Genomic DNA, 24570 nt, shown 5'->3' on the forward strand with positions numbered 1-24570 from the left:
GAGCGTGGTGGGGCCTGGGGAAACCGTAGAGGTTTCAGGAAAGACTCGCTTACTCTTGTCGTTGGTGAGAGGCCTCCTAGGATTCCACAATCTTAGACTCCAGCTATTGCTTATTATTTAATTTACAGAATAAACGATAAAGACTTAGTGTTTTAGAGGTCACAAAGCGCGTTCCTGTGCGTGAACCTCGCTACACTGCCTATAAGGCAGATTCTTTTATCCCATTTAAAAGATAAGTATATTTAGGCTAGGAGAGGTTGTGCCCTGCTGAGGGTTGTTCCACCTCAAAGTTGAGTTCCGCCTTCAATCCAGGTCTTCTGATTTATTCTACAACACCGTATATAATGTTATGGCTGCTAATAATCTATCACTTGGGTGACTTTAGTGTAGAGGGTCAAATACAGCTTCCATCGAGGATAAGGACGTGCAGACCTCCGCTTTAAAGAAGAAACAGTAAACACGGTTACGAGTCACACAGGCTCATCTTAGTTTAAAATTTTTACTTTTACATTTGTCACCTAATTTCAAAAGCAATACATGTTCATTGTAGTCGATTTGGAAGAAACTGGAAAGCACTCAAGTAGGGTCTCCGTTTAAAATACAGGAGCCGAATTAATTGGCATTTCAGATAAACAACAAATGCATTGTTTTGTATTTTTATTTGCTAAATCTGGCAACCTTACACTAGAGAAAAAGAAAGAAAAAAGATTGCCTACAAGGCCACCATCCACAAATAATCATCTTAACATTTTGGAGCGTGCTTCTGTGACATATGCATAAAATAATGTGGATCACAGTGTACACTTTGTTTCATAACCTGCTCCTTCCACTTAATCTATAGCTTACATTTTCCCTGGTCAAATATGTTTAGCACAGTACTTTCTTACACTTTAATATGCATAGGAATCCTCTGGGGATCTTCTTAAAGTGCAGATTTCAATTCAGGAGGTGCGGGCTTGGGGCGAGATTTTGCAATTCCGGCAAGCTCCTAGGTGATGCCAGTGCTGCATGGACCACACTTCCAGTAGCGAGGCGTTAGCGTTTAGACATCTCTTTACACTGGCTACACAGTATTCTATCATGAAATTTCCATCATCTCCTTAAGCCCTAGGTGATGGGCACCTCAAGTGGGATCATTTAGACAGCCTTGAAATAAGAATTGGACCCTGCGGACCAGAACCCAAGGGGCACCCTAAGGGGTCACGTCAACCCACAATAATCGGGAGGGGGGACCCGACCCATCTACGGCACCATTAACAGTCAGGACTGTTTCCCACACTTGTCCCAGAGGCCTCCCTTCTCACCCACTGCCTACTCCCAAACCCACCACCCAGGACTCAATTTCCCCGCAGACCCCTCAGGCTCCATCAGCTCCGCCGCCGCCGTCGCTACGAAACCGCGGAGTGGATTTTGGGAGCGTGAGCGCGAGCGGTGCACTGGGCATGCGCGAACGGGCCCGGGCCCGGCGGACCGAAGACTCAGGTAGCGCGAGGTGGCGCCGCCGGCGACCGGCTGCCTCGCTCGCGGCACTTGGGACTCTTCGGGTGCCTCTCGGGCCCACCCAGTGCCTGGGCCTCCCTGTGGACAGCGCGTGCCCCCAGCTGCGCCGGCCCCTCGGCCTGCCGCGTCCTCACGTGCCGAGGCCGCCGCAGTGACCCCGCCCCCGGGCCGAGGATGTGAGACGGGCCGGGCGTCCCCGCACCGGGCCCGGGCGCCGGGAGTGGGCGGCTGGGCTGGGCTGGCGATGGCCCTGCTGCCGGTGCTCCTCGCCGCCTGGGGTCTGGGGCAGTGAGGGCCGGCGGGGGCGAAGGGGCCGCGGGCGCCATGGAGGGGGTGCTGTACAAGTGGACCAACTATCTGAGCGGTGAGTGGGGCGCGCCGGGGGCCCGGCCCTTTGTCTGAGCGGCCAGCAGGCGGCCTCGGGACGCGCCTCCGGGCGCCGGGTCACGGTCCCTCCCGAGACCTTTGGAGACCTGTGCCGACCGGGAATATTTCCCTAAAGCAGTTCTCTCGCAGGACCGTGTCACCTATGCTGTACGGACGCAGCCCCTGTTGGGGCTGGGCCAGGGCAGTAGCTGCCCTCTCACCTAAGGAAAGCTACGAAAGGCTGAGATTGGGGATGACTTGAAAGGCACGATGCCCTCCGGCTCTGCTGGAGGAAGGCGCTGACTCCCGCGGTGGGGTCCTCTGGGAATCTCTCGAATCCTGGCAAAGGAGCTGGTCACGCCTGGCCAGCAGATAGGTTGGAAGGTTTCAAATGAATGCCAGCAGTAACCTGGAACTCCAGAGGGGAAAGGTCCTTTTTCAAACAAAGTCGCCAGTGCCAACACTTTCCCTTTGTCGCCTTAGGGTCATCTGCGTGCTGACCGAGGTATCCGAGTTCTATCTCAACAATTTCAAAGCTTCAAAGTATGCACAAGGTTTTCGGTTTTCTGTTTGAGCATTTCTTTTTGTTTTACAGACTCAGAAATTACCATAAAATGAATGCAGATCTTAGCAACTGTTTTCTTGTCCTGCTGAGCGGAATAGCTTAAAAATAGTTCTCTGCCCCCTTTCCAATTTGTGGAAGTCCTTAATTAAAGCCTTCTGTTTGCTGAAATCTGTGCTAGGCACTTTTTTGGAATTAAACTTTTTATTATGGAAAATGAGCTATGCACTTTTAATTTTAATAGCAATGTATTTGAAACCAGAAATATTCCCAGTATCTCTTGGGGGGGAGATATATATTCCCATCCTTCCTTTGATAGGATGGCTTTTTAAAGGTTATAGTGTGATGATGCCCCAGGGTGTTTTAAGGACAGATGTGTCTGGGAGGGTCAGTTTTCATAGTGACTCTGATGAGGTTATACTGCACAGCCGAAAGTGCACCTGTTGGGTGTACCCAGAATCTCTTCCCTATGAGTAGTGTGGTTAGAAGTGAGTTCTGTTTGTTTTCCCTGTAGTCGTTAGTAGAGATGGAGTGAGGAGAGGTGTTTTAGAAGTCCCGGCATTTGCTTCAAGGACCTTTCTTGATGTCACCCGATTGCAGTAGATATGGATAACTCATGGCTGGGCTTCAGTAAATGTCAGAGGCTGATTAACACTCCACTAACCTGAAGGGAGGATGCTTGATCAGGTAATTTTCCTTTTGAGGTATCTCTAAGCTCTGAGATGTATGGATCTTATGCCCTTGAGTAAAATTTAGTTGCTCATCTTTCACCCTTTCCATCATACAAGCTTTTTAGTTTTCTTTCATCCTCAACGCTCTTCTTTTGTTTTCTTCTATCGCCTCCCTCCTTTTTTTCCCCCTCTCCTTTCTTCTTCTCCTTTCTCTACAGGAAGTTTAGTCTCTTGTTACAGTACCTACTTCCTGGTCTTGAAATGCTTTTTTTTTTTTTTAATGGCTGTTTTTATGTATCCTTCAATAAAGCAAAGCTTCTCGAGAAGGATCTTTTGGAGTCTTTATCGTGTGATGCCTGTGCCATCTGTTCTCTTGGAGAAGAGTGTACTTTTTTCTTCAAGTAAGAGAAGGTAATTCTGTGGGTGGTGCTAGGGTGACAAGCCCTAACGAAGAGGGCCACTGGAGCCATTGCCAGAGGCAGCTGTCCTTCCATCATGCTGCTTGTTCCCTTGGCCCCGTGCTGCCTCGTTGTGGGCGCACTGTTCGTACAAGCCCATCACACCACTGGGTGCTTTTCCTGGATGTACTTAGAACTTTGGTTCAGCACATTGTCTTTCATTAGGAGATAAATTTGCTTTGGAAATGAACAGTAATGGCCTAGGAGGAACAAACGCATTCTTGTTTTTTCCACCCTCCTGTGTGAGTTAGTCTCCCCAAAAGAGCATGGTATGCGTGTTAATGACAAGCTTTGATGAAGACATCAGTACTTTTTCTTCTTCTGAAGCTTGTTTTTAAAAGGAACATTTTTTTTTCTTATGGTTTTGCACATAGTAATTTTAAAATACATACAATCCCAGTCTAAGTTTTTGTTCATTCTGAATTTTCCTCTAAAGGCAGTACATAACCTGTTTGTGTAGTTTGTGTATATCTTACACGCCCGCAGCTTGATATGGGATGCCTTGTGTCAAATTTGAGTGAAGAAGTTAGAAAATCCAAATATTGGCAGATCCTTTGAGTCCTTGGAGGATGTTGTTAATTTCATTCACTACCTCTTGTGTGCTGGGCCCCGTGCACAGGACAGGCAACGTTGAACAAGACAGAGCAGCCCCTGCCTGCCTTAAGCTTACAGTCTTGTCAGGGAGAAAGACGTTCATTGGACATGTGGTTAGAAGCATGTTCCAAGTGTGTGTGGTTTGGGGGAGAGTTGGGGAGAGGCTAGGCTGGGTTGTTGGGAAAGGCTTCTTTGAGGAAAAGATTTAAGCAGAGCCTGAAGAATAAATAGAAGCTAGCTAGGTGGCAAGGCTGAGGTGGAGGCTGTAAGAAAGAACTTTTCAGGCAAAGGGAATGTCGGGGTGAAGGCCCTAAAGCAGAGCAGAGACGGGTGAGTTTGAGGAAAGGAAAGAAGACTCGCATGGCTGGGCAGCTGAGATGGGTGAGGCTCCAACAAGGCTGCAGGGGCCAGTGGGAAGCCTGGCATTGCAGGGCTTCACAGGCTGGTTTGAACACTGCAGCGATTGTGTGTGTGTGTTTGTGTGTGTGAGAACGGGAGAGGGAGAAATGGTGCGATTGTTGAAAAGCTTACCTTGGCTGCATTTACTGTATTTTGCCAAATACTGTAGTTATTTTGTGAGCTTCTCTTGCTTCTTGAATTCAACTGATGGGTTTCAATTCCTGAAAGTTGGAAACATCGTCCAGCCCTGAGAATAGCATCTAAATTGCTAGCATGAGTATACGGCTAAAATACAGAAAGAGAAAGGAAGAAAAGTCTCTGTTCCCTAATGTGTTAGGCATACTCAGGTACCCTGTGCTCCGTCAGAGGAAAATTAAAGGAAAAAGAGAGCTGATGTGTATTTTCTTCAAAAGTCCTGAGCCATCCCACCTTTTGAGCAGCAGAACATTGGACGCTCTGGGATTTATTGTCAAACCTATCTCCAGATGTTAGATTAAGTCTGGAATGGAAAGAGAATGGATTAAACATGTCACAGACACCTATATTATGTGAGACACAGTGCTAGGCGCTGTATGTTGGTATTGTATCTTTAGTCAAGGGATGGTATACATGCATGGTGATACATTAATGCTCTGTAGTGGAACACTAGTTGAGGAGTCAGAGACCTCAAGTCTGATACCAGCTCTGTCACTGCCAGCTGCAGTCACGTTACCACTCCGAGCGTTAGTTCTTCCTCCATAAAAATGATGAGATTTACCAGTTAATATTTATAAGACTAGTAAAAAACTTAACACGTATAATGTTCCAGGCACCATTCTAAACATTTTACATGCATTAGCTCATTTAATCTTCACAGCGGTTTTAAGAAGCAGTTGCCTTCATTATTCCCATTTTCCAGATGAAGACATTGAGACACAGAAAGGTGGAGGAACTGGCCTAAGGTCACACAGTCACTGGCTCCAGAGTCAATGCTCCATTACGTAATACTTCTAAAGGCCCTTCCTGCTCCATCATTATGTAATTCTAGCTGATTCATAATGTACCTATATTTAAAGTATGTTGACCTAGAATGGCAGACTATTTGGGGGTGGAGGTGGGGAAGAGTTGAGGAGTAAGGAAGGCTTTGCCCAGTGTTGTGCATATGTTTTGTCACAAGGAAATTGTCTGAGCTGTGCTGTGAGCTTTCTGCTTTGCAGTTTTAGGTCCCTTTCCACTGCCCACTCAGCAGATAGGAGGGCTGCTGCCATAAGCTCCAGCCAGCTGCAGGCTTCTTGGGCCCCTCAAGCAGGTTAGGGCAAAGCACATTGCAGCACTGCATTCCAAAAATAACACAAGCTTGCATCATGCTGACCAGATGGTTGTCTGAGGAGATGCTATAGTTTTGCTTACCCCCCAGGTGGAGAAGGTGACTCTTGCCCATATATGTTTGTGCTGTGTAAACAATGCCGAGAGGACATCTGGAATGTGAGGGATCCAGAGCAAGATTCTCATGGTCTTACAACCGCTGGTCAACCTTTTTTGTTGCTGTTTTTTGACATCTTTATTGAGATAATAATTCACCTATCATAAATTTCGCCCATTTAAAGTGTGCTAGTCAGTGGTTTTTAGTATATTTACAGAGTGTAACCATCACCACCGTCAATTTTAGAACATTTGCATTATCCCAAAAAGAAACCCAGTACCCATTAGTAATCACTCCTACCCCACCCGCTCTTTCCTGTGGCAACCGCTACTCTTCTGTCTGTATAAATTTGCCTATTCTAGACATTTATATAAATGGAATTATACATTATGTCATCTTTTGGGACTGGCTTCTTTTGCACAGGACAATGTTTTTGGGTTCGTCAGTGTTGTAGCATGTATCAGTACTTCATTCCTTTCTATTAACAAATAATTTTCCATGTATGGATATACCATATTTTGTTTACCTTTCATCAATTGATGGACATATTTAGGTGGTTCTTTGTGTGTGTGTGTGTGTGGTTATTCTGAATAATGGTGCTGTGAACATTTGTGTCTAGTTTTTGTGTGGACGTGTTTTCATTTCTCTTGAGTATAAACCTAGGAGTGGAATTGCTGGATCATATGGTAACTCTTTTAACAGTTTGGGGAACAGCCAAACTGTTTTCTGAAGTGGCTGCGCCATTTTACATTCTCATCAGTAATGAAAGAAGATTCCTATTTCTCCACATTCTCTACCAGTACTTGTTGTCTGTCTTTTTTACTATATCCATCCTAGTGAGTGTGAAGTGGTATCTCATTGTGGTTTTGATTTATATTTTCCTAATGACTAATGATGTTGATCATCTTTTCATGTGCTTATTAGCCATTTGTATATCTTCTTTGGAGAAATGTCTATTTATTTACATCCTTTGCTCATTTGTTAATTAAGTTGTTTATTTTTTCATTATGTAATTGTAAGAGTTTTTATTCTGGATATAGGTTCCTTATCAGATATATGATTTGCAAATATTTTTTCCTATTCTGTAGATTGTCCTTCACTTTCTTGATGGTATCATTTGCAGCACAAAAGGTTTTGATTTTGATGTCCAATTTATCAATTTTTTTTATTACCAGTGATTTTAGTGTGATATCAAAGAACCATTGCCTAACCCAAGGTCATAAAGATTTATTCCTATGTTTTTTCTAAAAGTTTTTATGATTTTAGCTCTTACACTTAGGTCTTTGATCATTTTGAATTAATTTTTGTGTATAATGGGTGGTAAGGGTCTTCATCTTTTGCATGAGGATATCCAATGGTCAGCTCTTTATTCATGGTTTCAGTGACAGGGCCATGGGCCGGTGTGTTTGAATGCTTAAGTGCAAAAGATTGGAGTCAGAAAGCCCTGAGTTCAAGCCTTTGCTCTGCTGCTTCCTAGTACTGACGCCTTGAACAGTTACTTAATCTCCCTGAGCCTCAGTTTTAAGATGACAGCAAGAATAATAGCCATACTAAGTTTATTATAAAGATGAAATGGATAACACATATGAACCTGCCTGGTACATAGTTATTTAAGGGTAAGTTAACTGGGTAGCTGTTTGGATTAATAATGCCAGAAAAATTCAGTTTGTTTGTATTGTCTGTGTGCAAATTTTGGTTCTTCATGGCTTCTGAGAGTATATGTATCCTGAATTCCTTAAGTTTTCCTTTTGGAAGTTGGAGGGGTATAAATTATGAAGGAAGAGATTCAAATAAACCATCAGAATTTTGGAATTGACTCTGCAGTCCTATGATAGTCATTCTTTTAGATGAATGATGATTACAGATCATGTAAATCTGTGTACCACTGGTCTTTACTTTTGGTTCCCACAAAAATTGATTAATGTTCTCTTGAGTAAGGTGATGGTGGGACATATAAGAGACGTTGCTCAGAACAAATGAGTATAACAAATAAATATCTAGTTTGGTAGTCCAAAGCACACCGGAGAGGTGACTTACAGCAGGCTCTAACAGAAGATTCTAAAGAGAATTTGATGTAATATATTGTAATTATACTTAGTCTCCTCACCATCTGCATGCCTGACTCCCAACTAGACTTTTTTTTTTGGTGAGGAAGATTCACTCTAAGCTAACATCTGTTGCCAATCTTCCTCTTTTTTGGCTTGAGGAAGATTAACCCTGAGCTAATATCTGAGCCAGTCTTCCTTCCTCTGTTTTGTATGTGGGGCCGCCACACATGGCTTGACAAGTGGTGTGGGTCCGAACCCAGGATCCGAACCCACGAACCCAGGCCACTGAAGCAGAGCATGCCGAACTTACCCACTGTGCCAGGGAGCCGTCCCCTAGGCTGTCATTCTTTGAGAGCTGGGATCATCTTTTCTCTAAGCCTGGCAAATTATAAGTGCTCAAAAAATGCTTTATTAATTAATTAATGGTAAATTAAGAAGCCTATAATTTAGCTAATGCTCGGTTATTATCTTTTCTATTAGGGATGTCTCTTCTTCTTCCCTCCTCCTTACCGAGTGACCTGGCAGAGGAACCCAAGGCTTTGTTAGCCACTGTCCTGTCTGGAGCTCCCCCAGGGAAGCTGAGTTATGGGGGAGGGCTCTGATGGGGTTGAGTATGGCAGAGCACCTAGGGCAGGACAGTGGAAGACACCAAGGCTGTGGAGGTCAGGGGTCAATAACTGTGCTCTGCTTCAATTTAAAAAGGGCAGTTTTTTAAACTGTTAACATATCTATATAACATCTGTAATATAATGTATTATAACCATCATATAATATATATAGTATGAACACAGCAGCCATAGTTTCTGGGGAATAAATTAGGTCTTGATTTACCACCTCAGAAAGATTGTCAATGCTATCAAGAAATTTAATCTCCCTTTATTTTCTTGATGTTAGTTACTTTCTCTTTAAATAGATTCTGCAAAAGAAGTGAGTTTCCTGTTACTTTGTATTTAGATGGAGCTTTACAGGTTTTGAAAGCTGAAGGAGACTGGTAGAGTCTATTAAGCTCATGCTGTAATTCTGTAGAAAAGGAGGCTGAAGCTGAAAGAAGTTAGGGGCTTCTTCAGCCCTTTGCTTCTCCCATTGTATACCTGCTGAATTGTGGTCACTATTTCTTTCCTCTTATGTTTGATGAAAAAAGCACCTTTCCTTCACTTTTTTCTTTACTTTTGACTTATTTCTTTATAACGGATTTAAATAGCCCCTTCTTGTGTTTTTCTACACTTCTGCACAGCAGCATTTCATTATGGATTTTAAAAAATTCACAGTGTATTGATGTTTTCTTTTTATCTGTTTTTTTTTTTTCTGTTAAACAGTGAGATTGTAAACTTCTGGCTTCCCGTGACACCTAATTGGCAGAAGTTCTGAAGAAACTGTGATGGGTTTATAGGCAGAGTGATGTAATCTAACATGAGACTGACATTTCATTTAGTAGGCATCTTACTAGTTTTCCTATTTAAGAGTGTTATTGGGCCAAGATGGAGTAAGCCCGTGGTAGCCTCTCTCCCACTGGTTTCAACTAAAAGCTCTGAACAAAGCACGAAAAGCAACTACCTGAGGACTCTGAAAAGTATGTGATAGCAGGCAGACAAAGGAAGACAAAAATTGAACAACTAACGTGATAAAGATTAACACTCTGGAAACAAATGGAAAGGTAGGATTCTTGGCACAGAAAGATAAACTATTAAAAAGGAATAAATGGACATTTTAGAACAAAAGATGTGATATCTGAAATTTAAAAAAAAAAATCACTCAGTAGATAGGGCTCAATAGAATACAGATGACACAGGAAAGAATCCATGAACTTGAAGATAAATCAAGAGAAATTATCCACTGTGAAGAACAGAGAAAAAAGATTGGGGGAAAAAATGAATAAAACCTCTGGTATCTGTGTGTCAATAAGAAGAGATCTAACATTCTGGCATTGGAAAAAGAAGGGGAAATGAGAAAGACATTGGTGAAGAAAAAGCATTTAAAAAAATAGCTTTCTGAAAACTTCCCAAATTAGGTGAAAGCTACAAATTTACAGATTCAAGAAGCTCAGCAAACTCCAAGAAGCATAAACTCAAAGGAAGATATACCTACACACATGGTGATGAAACTGCTGAAAACTAACAAAAAGTCTCAAAAGCAGCAAGAGTGAAAAGACACAATAAATATAGGGAAACAATTTCAATATCTGGGATTTCTTATCAGAAAATGTGGAGGCTAGAAGACCATGGAACAACATCTTTAAAGTGCTGAAAGAAAAGAATTGTCAACATAGAATTCTATATCAAATGAAATCTTTAAGAGTTAAGGCAGGGGCCGGCTCCGTGGCCGAGTGGTTAAGTTCACGTGGTCTGCTGTGGCAGCCCAGGGTTTCACTGGTTCGGATCCTGGGCGCGGACATGGCACTGCTCATCAGGCCACGTTGAGGTGGCATCCCACATCCCACAACTAGAAGGACCTGCAACTAAGATACACAACTGTGTACGAGGGGGTTTTGGGGAGATAAAGCAGAAAAAAAAAGAGTTAAGGCAAAATAAAAACATCTTTAGATGAAGAAAAACTGTAATAAAGAAACGGGAAAGGTAGTTCTTTAAACTGAAGGGAAATGATACCAGGGGAAACATAGAATATCAAGACTAAAGGAAGAGCAACAGAAATTGTAAATATCTGGGTAAGTATAATAGACTGCTTTTCTCATCCTGAGTTCTTTAAAATATGTATGACTGTTAGAAGCAAAAATTATAGCATTGTCAGTGGGGGTGTTCATTGTATATAAATACAATACATATGATGACTGTAACAAAAAGGGGGAAGGCTAAAAGGGCTCATGGTTTTAGGCTTGTATGTTTTATTTGAAATGGTAAAATGTTAATTCTAAGTAGGCTGAAATGTTAGATATGTATTTCATAAGCCCTAGAGCAGCCAATGAAAAAATACCAAGAGATATAGCAGAAAATCCAATAGGTAAATTAAAATAGAATCATATAATTTAGAAGAAGGAAGGAAAGGGAGGAACAAAGTAACCAACAAAAAACAAACAAAACAGGACGCAATCAGAAAAATAAAGCAGTGGCCATAACTCCAACCATATTGATAATATATTAAATGTAAGTGGTCTAAACAGATGAATGAAAAGACACTAGATTGTCAGATATGATTTAAAAAAAAACCAGCCCAAACTATGTGCTGTCTATGAAAACCCTACTTTAAACACAGAGATATGGAGAGGTTAAAAATAACAAGATATATGAACATAGATGTAAAAATTCTCAATAAAATATCAACAGATCAAATCCAAAAATGTATAAAAAGAATTGTACACCATAACCAATTAGAATTTGTCCCAGATATGCAAGGTTGGTTCAACATTAGAAAATCAGTTAATATAATCCATCGCATTAACAGACTATAAAAAAGGAAAGCCACATGATCGTATAAATAGATACAGAAAAAGCATTTGACAATTCACTCATTCATGATAAAAATTCAACAAACTAGGAATGCGGGAGAACTTTCTCAACTTGATGAAGACTGTCTGCAAAAAGCCTACAGCTGACATCATACTTAATGGTGAGAAATTGGAAGCTCTCCCACAAAGATCAGGTACAAAGCAAAGATGTCTCCTCTAGCCACTTCTTTTTAACATCGTACTGGAAGTTTTTGCTAATCCACTAATGCAAGAAAAGGAAATAAAATTTTTTTTAAAAGTACAAGATTGGGAAGTGATACATAAAACAGTCTTTGTTCACAGAAGAATTGATCGCCTATGTAGGAAATCCAAAAGAACTGACAAAAAACTGGCTGTAAGCAATTATAGCAAGGTTGTAGAATACAAAGTTAATGTGCAAAAGTCAATTACTTTCCTATATACTGGCAATGAACAAGTGGAATTTGAAATTTAAAACAATACCATTTACATTAGGACCCCCCAAAAATGAAATACTTAAGTATAAATCTAGCAAAATATGTACAAGATCTGTATGAGGAAAACTACAAAACTGGTGAATGAAATCAAAGAAGAGCTAAATAAATAGAGAGACATTTCATGTTTGTGAATAGAAAGACTCAATATTGTCAAGATATCAGTTCTTCCTAAGTTGATGTGTAAATTCAATGCAATCATAGTAAAAAATCTCAGTTTTTTTTTTTTTTTTTTTTTTTTACTGAGAAATATTAGCCTAGAGCTAATGTCTGTGCCAGTCTTTCTCCACTGTATATGTGAGTTGCCACCACAGCGTGGCTGATGAGTGGTGTAGGTCTGTGCCCGGGATCTGAACCTGTGAACCAGGCCACTGAAGCAGAGCGCGCTGCTTAACCACTATGCTACAGGGCTGGCCTCCCAGTAAGTTATTTTATGAATATCAACAAACTGATTCTAAAGTTTATTTGGAGAGGCAAAAGACTCAGAATAGCCAACACAATATTGAAGGAGAAGAACAAAGTTTAATGATTGACACTATACAACTTACTGTAAAGCTACAATAATCAATGTTGCATGGTATTGGTGAAGGAATAGACAGATCAGTGAAATAGAATAGAGAGCCTAGAGTTAGACCCACGTAAATACAATCAACTCTTTGACAAAGGAGCAAAGGCAATACAATGGAGCAAAGATAGTGTCTTCAACAAATGGTACTGGAACAACTCGGCATCCACATGTGAAAAAGTGAATCCAGATACAGACCTTACACCTTTCACCAAAATTAACTCAGAATAGATCATAGCCCTAAATGTAAAACGCAAAAAACTATAAAACTCCTAGAAGATAACATGGGAGAAGACCTAGATGACCTTGGATATTTTGATGCCTTTTTAGGTACAGTCCCAAAGACACAATCCATGAAAGAAATAATTGATAAGCTGGACTTCATTAAATTAAAAACACTGCTCTGTGAAAGACAGTATTGAGAGAATTAGAAGACAAATCTCAGACTGAGAGAAAATATTTGTAAAAGACATATAAAGGACTGTTATTCAAAATATACAGAAAACTTAAAACTCAACAGTAAGAAAATGAAGGACTTGATTAAAAAATAAACCTACACAAAGATCTTTATAGAAGCTTTATTCACAATTGCCAAAACTTGGAAGCAACCAAGATGTCCTTCAGTAGGTGAATGGATAAATAAACTGTGGTACATCCAGACAATGGAATCTTACTCAGTGCTTAAAAGAAATGAGCTGTCGAGCCCTGAAAAGACATGGAGGAAACTTAAGTGCATGTTAGTAAGTGAAAGAAGCCAATCTGCAAAGGCATCCTGTTTGGTTCCAACTATATGACATTCTGGAAAAGGCAATTAGGAGACAATAAAAAGATCAGTGGTTGCTGGGGGTCAGAGGTTATGGTGGAAGATGAATAATGATGGATATATATCATTATACATTTGTCCAAACCCACAGAATGTACAACACCAAGAGTGAACACTAAGGTAAACTGTGGACTTTGGGTGATTGTGATGTGTCAGTGTAAATGGTAAAAATATATACCGTCTGGTCAGTGATGTTGATAATGGGGAAAGCTGTGCAAGTGTAGGGGCAGGGGCCATGTGAGGAATCTCTGTACCTCCCTCTCAATTTTATTTTAAACCTAAAACTGCTATAAAAAATTAAAGCCTTTTTAAAAAGCAAAAAAAAATTAAAAGGATAGGAAAAGTTGTACCATGCAAACACTAATCAAAAGAAAGCTGAATTGGCTATATTAATATTAGACAAAGTAGACTTCAGAGCAGGGAAAATTGCAAGAGATAAGGAAAACATTGCATAATTATAAAAGGATCATTCCATCAAAAAGACATTGGAATCCTAAATGTGTATACATCTAAAAACAGAACGTCAAAATATATGGAGCAAAAACTGGTAGAACTGAAAGGAAACATAGATCCACAATTACACTTGAAAACATCAACATTCTTCTTTCAATAATCTATGCAATAGATAGGCATAAATCATCCAAAGAAACAGAAGATCTGAACACTATCAACCAGCTTGACCTAATTGACATTTACAGAATAATCCCCCAAACAATAGCAGAATACTGCATTTTTTTCAAAGGCACATGGAACATTCACTAAGATTGACCATATTCTGGGCTATAGTAGAAACGCTGCCAAATGTAAAAGAATGTTCTGTGTCTTTAACAGAAGTAAACTAGAAATCAGTGACAGAAACGTGGGAAATCCCCAAACATTAGGAAGTTGAACAGTACACTTCTAAGTAACCCATGGGTGAAAGAGCAAGTCTCCAAGAAAATTAGAAAATATTGTCTACTTAAAATCAAAACACAACAGTGGTTGGCCAGTGGTAAAGTGTGGGGGGAGGGCTTGATTGCAAAGGGGATAGCGCAAGAGAATTTTGGGGGGAGGATAATGGAATTTTATTGTCTTGATTATTATGGTGATTATTACAGGACTATGCGTTTATCAAAACTCAGAACTGTTAACCAAAGAAGAAATTTCACTGTCTGTAAATTGGAAAGTAAACATTAAAAAAAATTTTAAGTATCTTTTTAATGGAATACAGGGCTCTTTTGTTTTTAGTGATGTGTTTGGGTGAGCTACTTGTCACAAGGCTGCTGAGTAAAAAGGAAGGGAAACTACAGTATTTTTTCGTCAGACATGAGTATGACTCACAAGTAATCACTTTTTTAGTTTGCATCTTTAAAAGAATAAGAACATCTCCATTTAGAAATTTTGATTTAAAAATAGTGGCTGTTGTGAGATAAAAAGAAAATATAGTACAAAATTAACATGAGCTATGCCATTTTAGATCTAAATATAAGCGCATTTTTTGAAGAAAATTATGCTCATTGAAAAAATATCTATTCAACATTAGTTGAACTGAAAAAAGTGAATTTTGCAAACAATTGCTGTCAATTAAGTAAAGAGACATTTGTACAATGTGAGAAAAGAACAAGCTGGTAACAGTTTTGGAATAATGATCTTCAAATCTTTAATTTCTTTGAACAATACTTTGTAGTTTTCAGAGTATAAAAGTTTTATGCTTCTTTTGTTAATTTTATTTCTAAGTATTTTATTCTTTTTGGTGTTGTAAATGGAGTTGTTTTATTTCACTTTCAGATTGTTCATTGCATCTGTATAGAAATGAAACAATCAATATTTGTATGTTGGTCTTATGTCTTACAACCTTGCTGAACTCATTTTTCTAATAGTTTTTTTAGTGAGTTCCTTAGCGTTTTGTTTTTTTTAAAAATATACAAGAGCATGTCTGCTAATAGAGGTAGATTTGCTTCTTCCTTTCTAATGTGGGTGCCTTTTATTGCATTTTGTACCCTAATTGCCCTGGCTAGAACCTGCAATATAATCTTGAATAGAGACTGGTGAGGCTTATTGCAGAGATAGTCGGGGATGACATTTTGGGAAGAAGAGCAGCTTGAACAAAAGCCTGGAAGCAGGAATACAGCAAGTAAATTTGGTTTGACTAGAATATAGATGGTGTAAGAGGACTTGATATGATGTATATTTTTTATCTTGTTTGTCCCCTGAAATTCTCCAAAGTAAAAGTAGTTAAGCCATTGAATGTTTTAAGATTATTCCATTTTAGTGGATCAATACTAAATAGTAAGTCACAGTTACCTTTTCCTAGGGGTCACATGACCCTAGGCGGGCTTATTACGCATCACTCTATATGATGTTGGAAGGGCAATATAATATTTTGCCTCATTTCTAAGTCTGGGATATTTTTTCCTAACCAGAGAGGAAGAGAGCAAGTGCATGATAACAGTAATGTTCAGGAAACAATAATCTTTTATCTTATAAAAATTAAAAACCACAGATTATTGTACTATATTAGGAAAAAAAAGGGAATAAAAATCATCAGTAATTCCGTTACCTAGAGAATCATCACTGTGTTTGTTGCTGATCATTCCAGACTTCTATACATTTTGTGAGTAAAAATATATGCCTCTGTGGATGGGTGTTTTTAATTTTATGAAAATCAAACATAGAGGCCTTTTCTAACCTACTTCTTGCCCTTAGAATTTCCCCTGGAATGTAAGCTCCTTGGAGCTGGGACCCAGCATCCTTGTTAGGTCCTATTCCTCTGTTCACGCAGGCAGTAATTGAGACCATGCTCTTGCTTCTGTTTTCAGGTTGGCAGCCTCGATGGTTCCTTCTCTGTGGAGGGATATTATCCTATTATGATTCTCCTGAAGATGCCTGGAAAGGTTGCAAAGGGAGTATCCAAATGGCGGTCTGTGAAATTCAAGGTGAGAAACCAAGAGACTTGCAAGTTTTGTTTTTCTTTCTGTCTCCCTCCCCTCCTACCCCCCATATGAAAAGGTACTGACCTCTGTGTTCCTTTCTCCCCTGCGTCCATACACAGAGATACATAATGTTATGATCCAAAAGAAAGCCTTGCAAATGAGACCTAAAACTGCAGCCAGTTTTTACAAGGAAGTCGATTAAGAGGTAGTCAGAATAAATGAGAGCCCTGTGCTTAACCACACATCCAGTGCTTATTTCTTGGTCACCTGCTCACCTGGGGCCAGTGGCTCTTTGTAAATCTTACTAAGTCTTTTTACTGCAGCATCAAACACTTTTATGTCTAAATCAGGACAGACACACCTTCTCACCACCACCACATACTCAAAACAAAACAAGAAAACACCTAACAGACCTACAAATAGCCTTTACTTCTTGGTTTTGGGAATCTTGAGACATGCGGAAAAGATGTAGCTCAGGAACAGATTAGAAGGGAATTTGGCGCCTGGAGGGTGAAGGAGAATGTGGTTTGTTTGTTTATTCTCCTGAAAGGCTCTGAGAGAGTTCTCACACTTTTGATTTGATTTATAAAGGAAAGTAGAAAAGGAAAAATACTATATTCTTCATTGCTTTTCAGTAAACCCAAGGAGATAAAGAACATACCCTTACTTGTTGGCATGCAAGCCTTTTTGGCCTCAGAGCAGCGTACTTTACACACACAAGCCAAAAGAGAGATTCCTTCTCTATTCTGATAAAAGATCCTGAGGAGAATTGGGCAAGCCTTTTTTAAGGCCAAAGTCTTGGTGATACCTTGGAGCCAATTTCAGGGTTTCCCCTCTTCATCAGCAGAGGTGTCTAGGAAGAGATAAATAAACTAGGAGAGGTAGTAAGAGTTGGCATCCTCTCTTGGCAGAAGCCTTCAGTGACTGGCACCAGTTGAGCTCAAGAATTTGGGTGGGGTAGAGGCTACCTAGATAGGGGTCTTCTAGGTTTCTGACCTCCCTCTGCCTTGCTCGCAGTTCATTCTGTAGATAACACACGCATGGACCTGATAATCCCTGGGGAACAGTATTTCTACCTGAAGGCCAGAAGTGTGGCTGAGAGACAGCGGTGGCTGGTAGCCCTGGGGTCAGCCAAGGCTTGCCTCACAGACAGTAGGACCCAGAAGGAAAAAGGCAAGTATTGATTGTCCTCTGGTCTGGGAACCTTGGGAATCATCTGCTGGCATCTCTGGGTTCCCATATTTGTTATCTTGCCTCTGACCACCTAGCTAGCTTTTTGTACCCTTCAAATGCTATATATCTCAGGAATTTAAACCACAGTCTGTGTCTAACTCTTCTTTCTTAGCATGTCGTAGTAGAAAGATTGCAGGCTTTGGAGCCAGATACAACTGGGGTCCAACTATGGCTTTGCGGGTTACTGGCTTTGTGGCCTTGGCATAGGTCACCTAACCTCTCTAATCCTCAGTTTCCTCATATTTTAAAAAGAGGTAATAACCGACCTACCTTAGAAGGATTACCCTGAGCCTTAGTGATGACATGAAGTTGTCTAGGACCCAGGCTGGCACAAAGTTGGCCTTTGGTGAAGAGTAGCTGAGCCAGAGAAGCTTTGGGTCAGGTGTTCTCTGCAGTAACACTTTGCTTTCGCCTCCCTTTCCCTCGAGTGGGATGGCTACTTAATTGTCACATTGCTACTGCTTAATGCTCGTTAACTGGGTATCATTAGGTCTCCTGAGAATCATGACACAATTTTCTGTTGGACTGGATCAAGAATGCCAGGGCTTACTGCCTCAGCCCTAGTCGCCGCCTCCCCACCTGCTTAACCCAGTATTCTTCAGCCTCTACAGCTGAAGAGGTTGGTGGGAGAGAGGGGCCTCAGGGAAAAAGTGTTTTCCGGTTCCTTTCTCATGACAGATGTGCTTAACAGAAAAATTGGCCTCTTTGTTGGTTTTTTAAATGCTAAATCAGGACCAAATTCCAGACATTGTCAGCTTTGGCTCAGATCAGGAGGTAACATGCGGCTTTTTCGTGGAGAAGAAAACAGGCGGTAGTGATTGTAGCTGAGCCCTCAGCGCCAGGGTGGCTGGAGTGCCATGCTCATAAGGGAGCAGCAGGTGCCCAGAGGGTGCCATTAGCCTTGACAGGCAGCATGCTGGGCCAGTCCTCTGAATTAAGGAGCCGTCTTATTAGTGGTAATTGCACGTTACAGAACAAGGTTTCCCAGTGTTGAGCTATTTTAGCAGGTAGATAGCTGTGGCTTCACTTTACAGATAGGGAACACTGTGGCAAAACTGAGACCAAAACTCAGAACCCTTGGTTCTGCTCCCAGTTCTGACACAAGTGGATCAGAAGTATGCTGTCTCCTTCCCATACGGGTGATCATTCAATATGTTGGCTCAAGAAATAATGTAGATTACTTCAAAAGATTGGAAATCTCCTTTTTCTGTTTTTCTTGCTCCCACATCTTTACCTGTTCATATCTGTAACACGTACTATAAACATCTGACTTTAGGCACAGGTTATATATTCCACTCTCTGTATCGTATACTACCTAGTAAGTCGTTTGTTCATTCTAATAATTACATATCATCATTTTGTTATTTAGAGTTTGCTGAAAACACTGAAAACTTGAAAACGAAAATGTCAGAACTAAGACTCTACTGTGACCTCCTTGTTCAGCAAGTAGATAAAACAAAAGAAGTGACCACAACCGGTGTGTCCAGTTCCGAGGTAAAATATTATTTGTCTCAGCCAGATGAAAAGTGGTGCCAGATGTGCTTACACGTGATGCTTACTCTTACATAATCCCTATCTTGGAATTTACTGTTCTTCGGAGAAAAACAGTAACAAAATTCAACAAGGAGAAGAAATGTGTGCATTTCAGCACGTGGAAGCATATACAGTCATGTGTTGCTTAACGACAGGGATACATTCTGAGAAATGCATCATTAGGTGATTTTGTCATCATGTGAAAATCATAGCGTGTACTTGCACAAACCTAGATGGTCTAGCCTGCTACACATGTAGGCTGTATGGTAGTAATCTTAGGGGACCGCCGCTGTATGTGTGGTTTGTTGTTGACTGAAGCTTCCTTATGTGGTGCATGACTGTAGTTTTCCTTTCTGGAATGAATTCAAGATTAATTCATTGATAACGTTTGAACCGTTTAACTTTAGTACTGATGTACTAAAATATGTTTCTCCCCAGTTTGCATTACTTTTTAAAATGCAGTCTTACCTGTCTAGCAGAGCCATTTCTATAGGTGTGGCTACTAAGATGCCAACATTGTGTCTATCAGTGATGCATATCTGTTACTTTTGATGAGACTGTAACAGGATTTTATTTCACTATAGTAATTGTTGTGCTTTCGTATAGATGGTGCTTTCAAAGATGGAGACACAGCTTTTTTTCTCTCCATCATCAGCAGGGATTGTGATTTTTTAACCTTTATTAATAAAGTTGTCATTCACTCACCCTAAAACATATATTAACAGATCTATCTAGTGTTAACCTATGTATTGAATGGCTCGCATTAACCAGAGAGGGTCTCTGCTCTTCTCTCAAAGAAGTTATAGCCTAAAAAACAATGCCTATAAAGTGAAGAATCTGAAGATTATAATTAATGGTTTTAAGTCACTTTTCTTAGGTAATAGAAGAACACTAAGCTACTGATAGTATGCGTGCTTTGAGTTTTTCTAGCGAAGGTGATTTAACTCTCATTCAGTTCCTTTTGGTCTCTTATTGTTTCAGCAACTGCCTATTGTGTACAGACAATGCCTGGGGGAAGGGGAGGGGAAGGGGAGGTTACCAAAAAACAGTTCAGTTCTCCTCTTGGGATGTTTTTTGTGCAGAGCACTGCTTCTCAACCCAGAACAGTTTTGCCCTCAGGAGACATGTGGCAGTGTCTGAAGACATTTTTGGTTGTCATGGCTGAGGGAGTGCTTTTGGCATCTAGGGAGTAGAGGCCAGGATGCTGCTTAACATCCTCCAATGGATGGGGGAGCCACACCACGTACTTTCCCACTCCAGAAGTTAGCTAGCCCAAATGTCAGTAGTGCTGGGGTAGAGAAGCCCTGGTCTAGAGGGAAGGGTAGCTGTAATTCTTAATTTTTAAAATTCAAGAAAGTGCTTATAGTAAGTGCCTAGGGAACTGAAACTGTGGTTGTGATATTGTGATTTATAAGAAATATATATTTGGTCCTTTCCCAGTTCCTGGCATAGAGCTCCTAAAACCCTTGGGACTTCCTGTGATGAGAGATGAAGGTGTCTTTTGTTATGTTGATGAGGTGACTTCGGGTTGACAGCAGACCCTACCATGTGATTAGAGGTTGGAGATTTCAGTCCCACCCCCCACCTCCTGGGAGAGGAGAGGGGCCGGAGATTGAGTTCAGTCACCAGTGGCCAGTGATTTAATCAGTCGTGCCTGTGTATTGATTGAAGCTTCCATAACCTGAAGCATGAGGTTCCGAGAGCGCCTGAGTTGGTGAACAGGTGGAGATGCAGGGAAAGTGGCGTGTTCAGGGAGCATGGACTCTCCAAGCACCTTCTCACATGCCTTGCCCTATGCATTGCTTCTATCTGGCTGTTCCTGAGTTATGTCCTTTTATAATAAACTGGTAATCTAGTAAGTAAAATGTTTTTCTGAGTTCTGTGAGCCCTCTAGCAGATTAATCAAACGCAAGGAGAGGTCATTGAAATTTCCAGTCTCCAGTGGGTCAGTTAGAAGCACAGGTGACAACCTGGACTTGGCACTGGTGTCTGAAGTGGGGGGTGGGGACAGTGTTGCAGAACAGAGCTCGTAACCTGTGAGATCTGACAACGTCTCCAGGTAGACGGTGTCAGGATTTAGTTGAATTGTAGGACACCCAGCTGGCGTTGGAGAATTGTTTGATGATGTAGGAAAAAAACATACATTGTAATTGGTGTCAGAATCACAGTGATCCACAACCAGTAACATCACCTGCTAGCTTGTTAGAAATACAAAATTGAGGGAAATATAGAGGCCGCTATTAAAGAGCAAAATTCAACTGAGTAAGGTTTAAAGATCTTATTGGCTTCATTCAGTGACTCATGAATCAAGCAACATCCAATCTAGCAGATGGAAATGAGCTCTGAAGAGCTATACAAGGCTAGAGATTTTTATAGACCAAGGTGAACAGGAACAAGGAAGTTATCCTGAACATTTTGCCAACTGGTTAAAGCAGGGTTGCTTTCTGTATGTGGAGCAAAGGGCAGTTTTGGACCTAGGTTAGGTGCTCGTGCTGAGCAGGCAAGTGCTGGTTGGTTGACCTGGGCCTTTCTTTTCTGGGAGAGCCGAACATAAAAACTTAGTTAAGTTTTTGATTTGCTGACGTGAGGTTTAGCATGAGTGACTCCATCTTGGGCCAAATCTGGTTACTTTAACACCACTGAGATGTGGTTACCGTCACAGTCAACCATTACCGTCACCGTTACCTCTAGTCAAGGTGTGTCCTCAGTTTCCTAAACAACTTATCAATATCAATATCCAGAAGAACAACACCCAAAACACGTAAAATAACTTGGAGGAAAAAATGATTCGCTGTTGAAAAGAATTCCAGTTGCTGACACCTCTTAGACTCACCTGTACTGAAAGCCAAAAAACCCATTCTGAAAGCAAACAATGCATGATCTGTGGTTTCTAATGCTTCTGTTATAGAACCTTATTTTACTCAGGCAATGGGAGGCAGTTTTCCATTTATCCCACTGGTCTTCAGTCCATGTGATTCCCTATTTCATGTCTGCCACCCCTTACAGACTGGAAGCTCCAGGAGGGCTCTGCCACAGTGCTGGCATATAATATTGTTGAGTTGAAAGAAGTTGGTGCCTTCAGCTCGAGTGGTGGGTGAGTGAAGTGTCAGATTGAGGGTAAGGCTTGTGTATGGTTAAAGGATAGATTGGACTCACTCAGTCTTTTTCTTCCATAACTGATGTACATATTTTTCCAGCAGCATAGGTGAGCACGTATGTTGTGGATAAAAACCTTTAAGGACATTCCACAATTGGGCTTTTTCTTTTTTGGCAAGGTAAAGGAGTCTTCCACTCTCGTTGTTTCGTAGGAGGGAATTGATGTGGGAACTCTGCTGAAATCAACCTGCAATACTTTTCTGAAGACTTTGGAAGAATGCATGCAGATCGCAAATGCAGCCTTCACCTCTGAGCTTCTCTATCGCACGCCCCCAGGATCACCACAGCTGGCCATGCTCAAGTCCAACAAGGTAACAATCTAGCTGAGCTTGGCTGCCTCAGGGCATAATGAAAAACTGAAAAGTTAAGGAAGTGATGTACTGAGCTATGTCCTCCATCCCCATTTGGCAACTGATAAAGACATATTTTTAGTGGACTTTCCTTATGTCAGCTTTTATATCTGCCCTCAGTCCACCATATCCAGTCAATTATTTTTGGCAGTTTTACCACCTAAACACGTCTCTGATGTCTCTTCTTTCCAGCCCCCTTGTCTGGTAGGCCTTGCTGAGATTTGTAGTAGGCGTTCCAACTAGTCTCCTTCAGCCTCACCCCTCCAGGCAGCTGGTGATATTTCTGTTCGTGCTGTGTAAATTGGACCACTTTACCCAAACTTTTCAGTGGCTCCCTTGTTGCCTACAGGTTAAAGTCAAAACTTCTTAGCCCCTTCCTACATCCCAGCTTCTTTCTCTGTCATTACCTGGTTTGAACGTATTAACTGCTTGTAGCTCCCCCGATATCTTTGTGGCTCCGCCCAGTGCCAAGAATGCCCTTCTTCCCTATCTTTCCCTGGTTAGCTCTCATTTGTCCTTCAAGATTTAATCTTTTTTTCCCTGATTTCCTAAATTGGGCTAAGAGCTCCTCCTTTATGCATACCCCTATATCAGTCTTACTCTATATTGAAATTACCTTAAGGGCAGGAGCCCCATACTGTTTACCTTTATACTTCCAGTGTTTGATACAATGCTGCATCATAGTCTGGTATTTATTAGTGTTTAATGAGCATGACTGAAATTATAAGAAAGCCAGCCACCGAGGGTTTGGCTGTAATAATTAGGTCCTTCGAAAGGTCATCTTCCTTTTCCTTAGACATTTGGGTACCCTTATTTGAATAAATATGATGGACTGGTTGGTATCAATGATGCTTTTCTTTTGGGAGGATGTTCCTGTTGAGTGGGGCAGTATATGTTGTAGCTGTATTTACCGCTTTCATATGTGATAAAACTAATCTACTCTGTTGGAAGTTTAACATGTAAACTTTCATTTCTTTGCTTCTTTTAAAGATGAAACATCCTATTGTACCGATTCATAATTCATTGGAAAGGTACAGTAACTTCTTTTGTTTTTTTCTTCTTTGTAAAAATAAAAAAATAAGGATATTGTTATCCCTTGTTTTTAAAAAATGAGAATGTTTTGATTGTATAGTGGTTTTCCTCATGATTTGAGATGATACTGGAAGGAAACAGTGTCTGATTTTCCTCTTTTGGCTGAGCCTGAAGTGATGCAGACTATCCCTTCAGCACTGCCTCCTAGGGAAGATGTTTGCCTTTCCCCTGGGATGTGGATCCCACCCATCACATCTAGTCACTTTAATCTCTCTGCTGTACTGAAGGTTGGAACCTCCTCTCCAATGGAGGAGCTGAGCCTTGATTTAAGTGTACTTTCATCCAGAAAGACAGTGCTATCTTGTTTTGCTTAAAAATAAAAATCTTAGGTAGCTTTACAGGTTGAAAAAAGAACAATATCAAAATCTCAACTATTTCTTCCTCCAAATGCTCCTTTGACTAAAAAAAAGTACACATTTACAAAGTTGTATTCCTATTATTTGGGGTCTTTATTCAGTTATTATTTCATATAAGCATTCCCATATTTTGACATAGTCCATATATTGGTCCTTTCAAATTATTATTTAATATTGCATTTCTGTGTATACTGTTGTTTGCTTCTTTAGTGCAAAGATTGTTCCCAATTTTGCTGTTAACAATTTTCTCCTGTTCTAAGTATTTCTAGAATATTTCTAGGATTCTAGGAACATCTTTGTAGATGTTTTTTGTTTTGAGGTATTTCCTCAGTATACTACATTTTTTTTTTCTTTTTTTAAGATTTTATTTTTTCCTTTTTCTCCCCAAAGCCCCCCTGGTACATAGTTGTGTATTCTTCGTTGTGGGTTCCTCTAGTTGTGGCATGTGGGACGCTGCCTCAGCGTGGTCTGACGAGCAGTGCCATGTCCGCGCCCAGGATTCGAACTAACGAAACACCGGGCCGCCTGCAGTGGAGCACGCGAACTTAACCACTCAGCCACGGGGCCAGCCCCTCAGTATACTACATTTTTAATTGCTAAGTTGAGGTATGGTATTTCTTTAGGAAATAAATACTTTT

The 24570-nt window shown here is 40.8% G+C and overlaps 1 protein-coding gene across 6 annotated transcripts in view; it reads left to right on the forward strand.

Moving 5' to 3' along the window:
* The first annotated feature begins 1474 nt into the window (after positions 1–1474).
* The window catches only part of PLEKHA8 (pleckstrin homology domain containing A8), a 45704-nt gene continuing 22608 nt past the window's right edge, over positions 1475–24570 (forward strand). For 2 of the 6 annotated variants that reach the window (XM_014841050.3, XM_044765364.2), the window contains exons 1-6: positions 1475–1864; positions 16099–16215; positions 17230–17385; positions 18815–18939; positions 22287–22445; positions 23475–23515. In XM_014841050.3, coding sequence (XP_014696536.2) covers positions 1825–1864; positions 16099–16215; positions 17230–17385; positions 18815–18939; positions 22287–22445; positions 23475–23515 — 638 coding nt within the window. In that variant the 5' untranslated portion in view covers positions 1475–1824. Of the gene's footprint in view, positions 1865–3409; positions 3511–9630; positions 9655–14197; positions 14292–16098; positions 16216–17229; positions 17386–18814; positions 18940–22286; positions 22446–23474; positions 23516–24570 lie in introns of those variants that run through there. The other 4 variants (XM_044765365.2, XM_070511334.1, XM_070511332.1 and 1 more) reach the window with 4 other exon arrangements.

Source organism: Equus asinus, chromosome 1 (assembly GCF_041296235.1).
Source record: "Equus asinus isolate D_3611 breed Donkey chromosome 1, EquAss-T2T_v2, whole genome shotgun sequence".
NCBI classification, from domain to species: domain Eukaryota; kingdom Metazoa; phylum Chordata; class Mammalia; order Perissodactyla; family Equidae; genus Equus; species Equus asinus.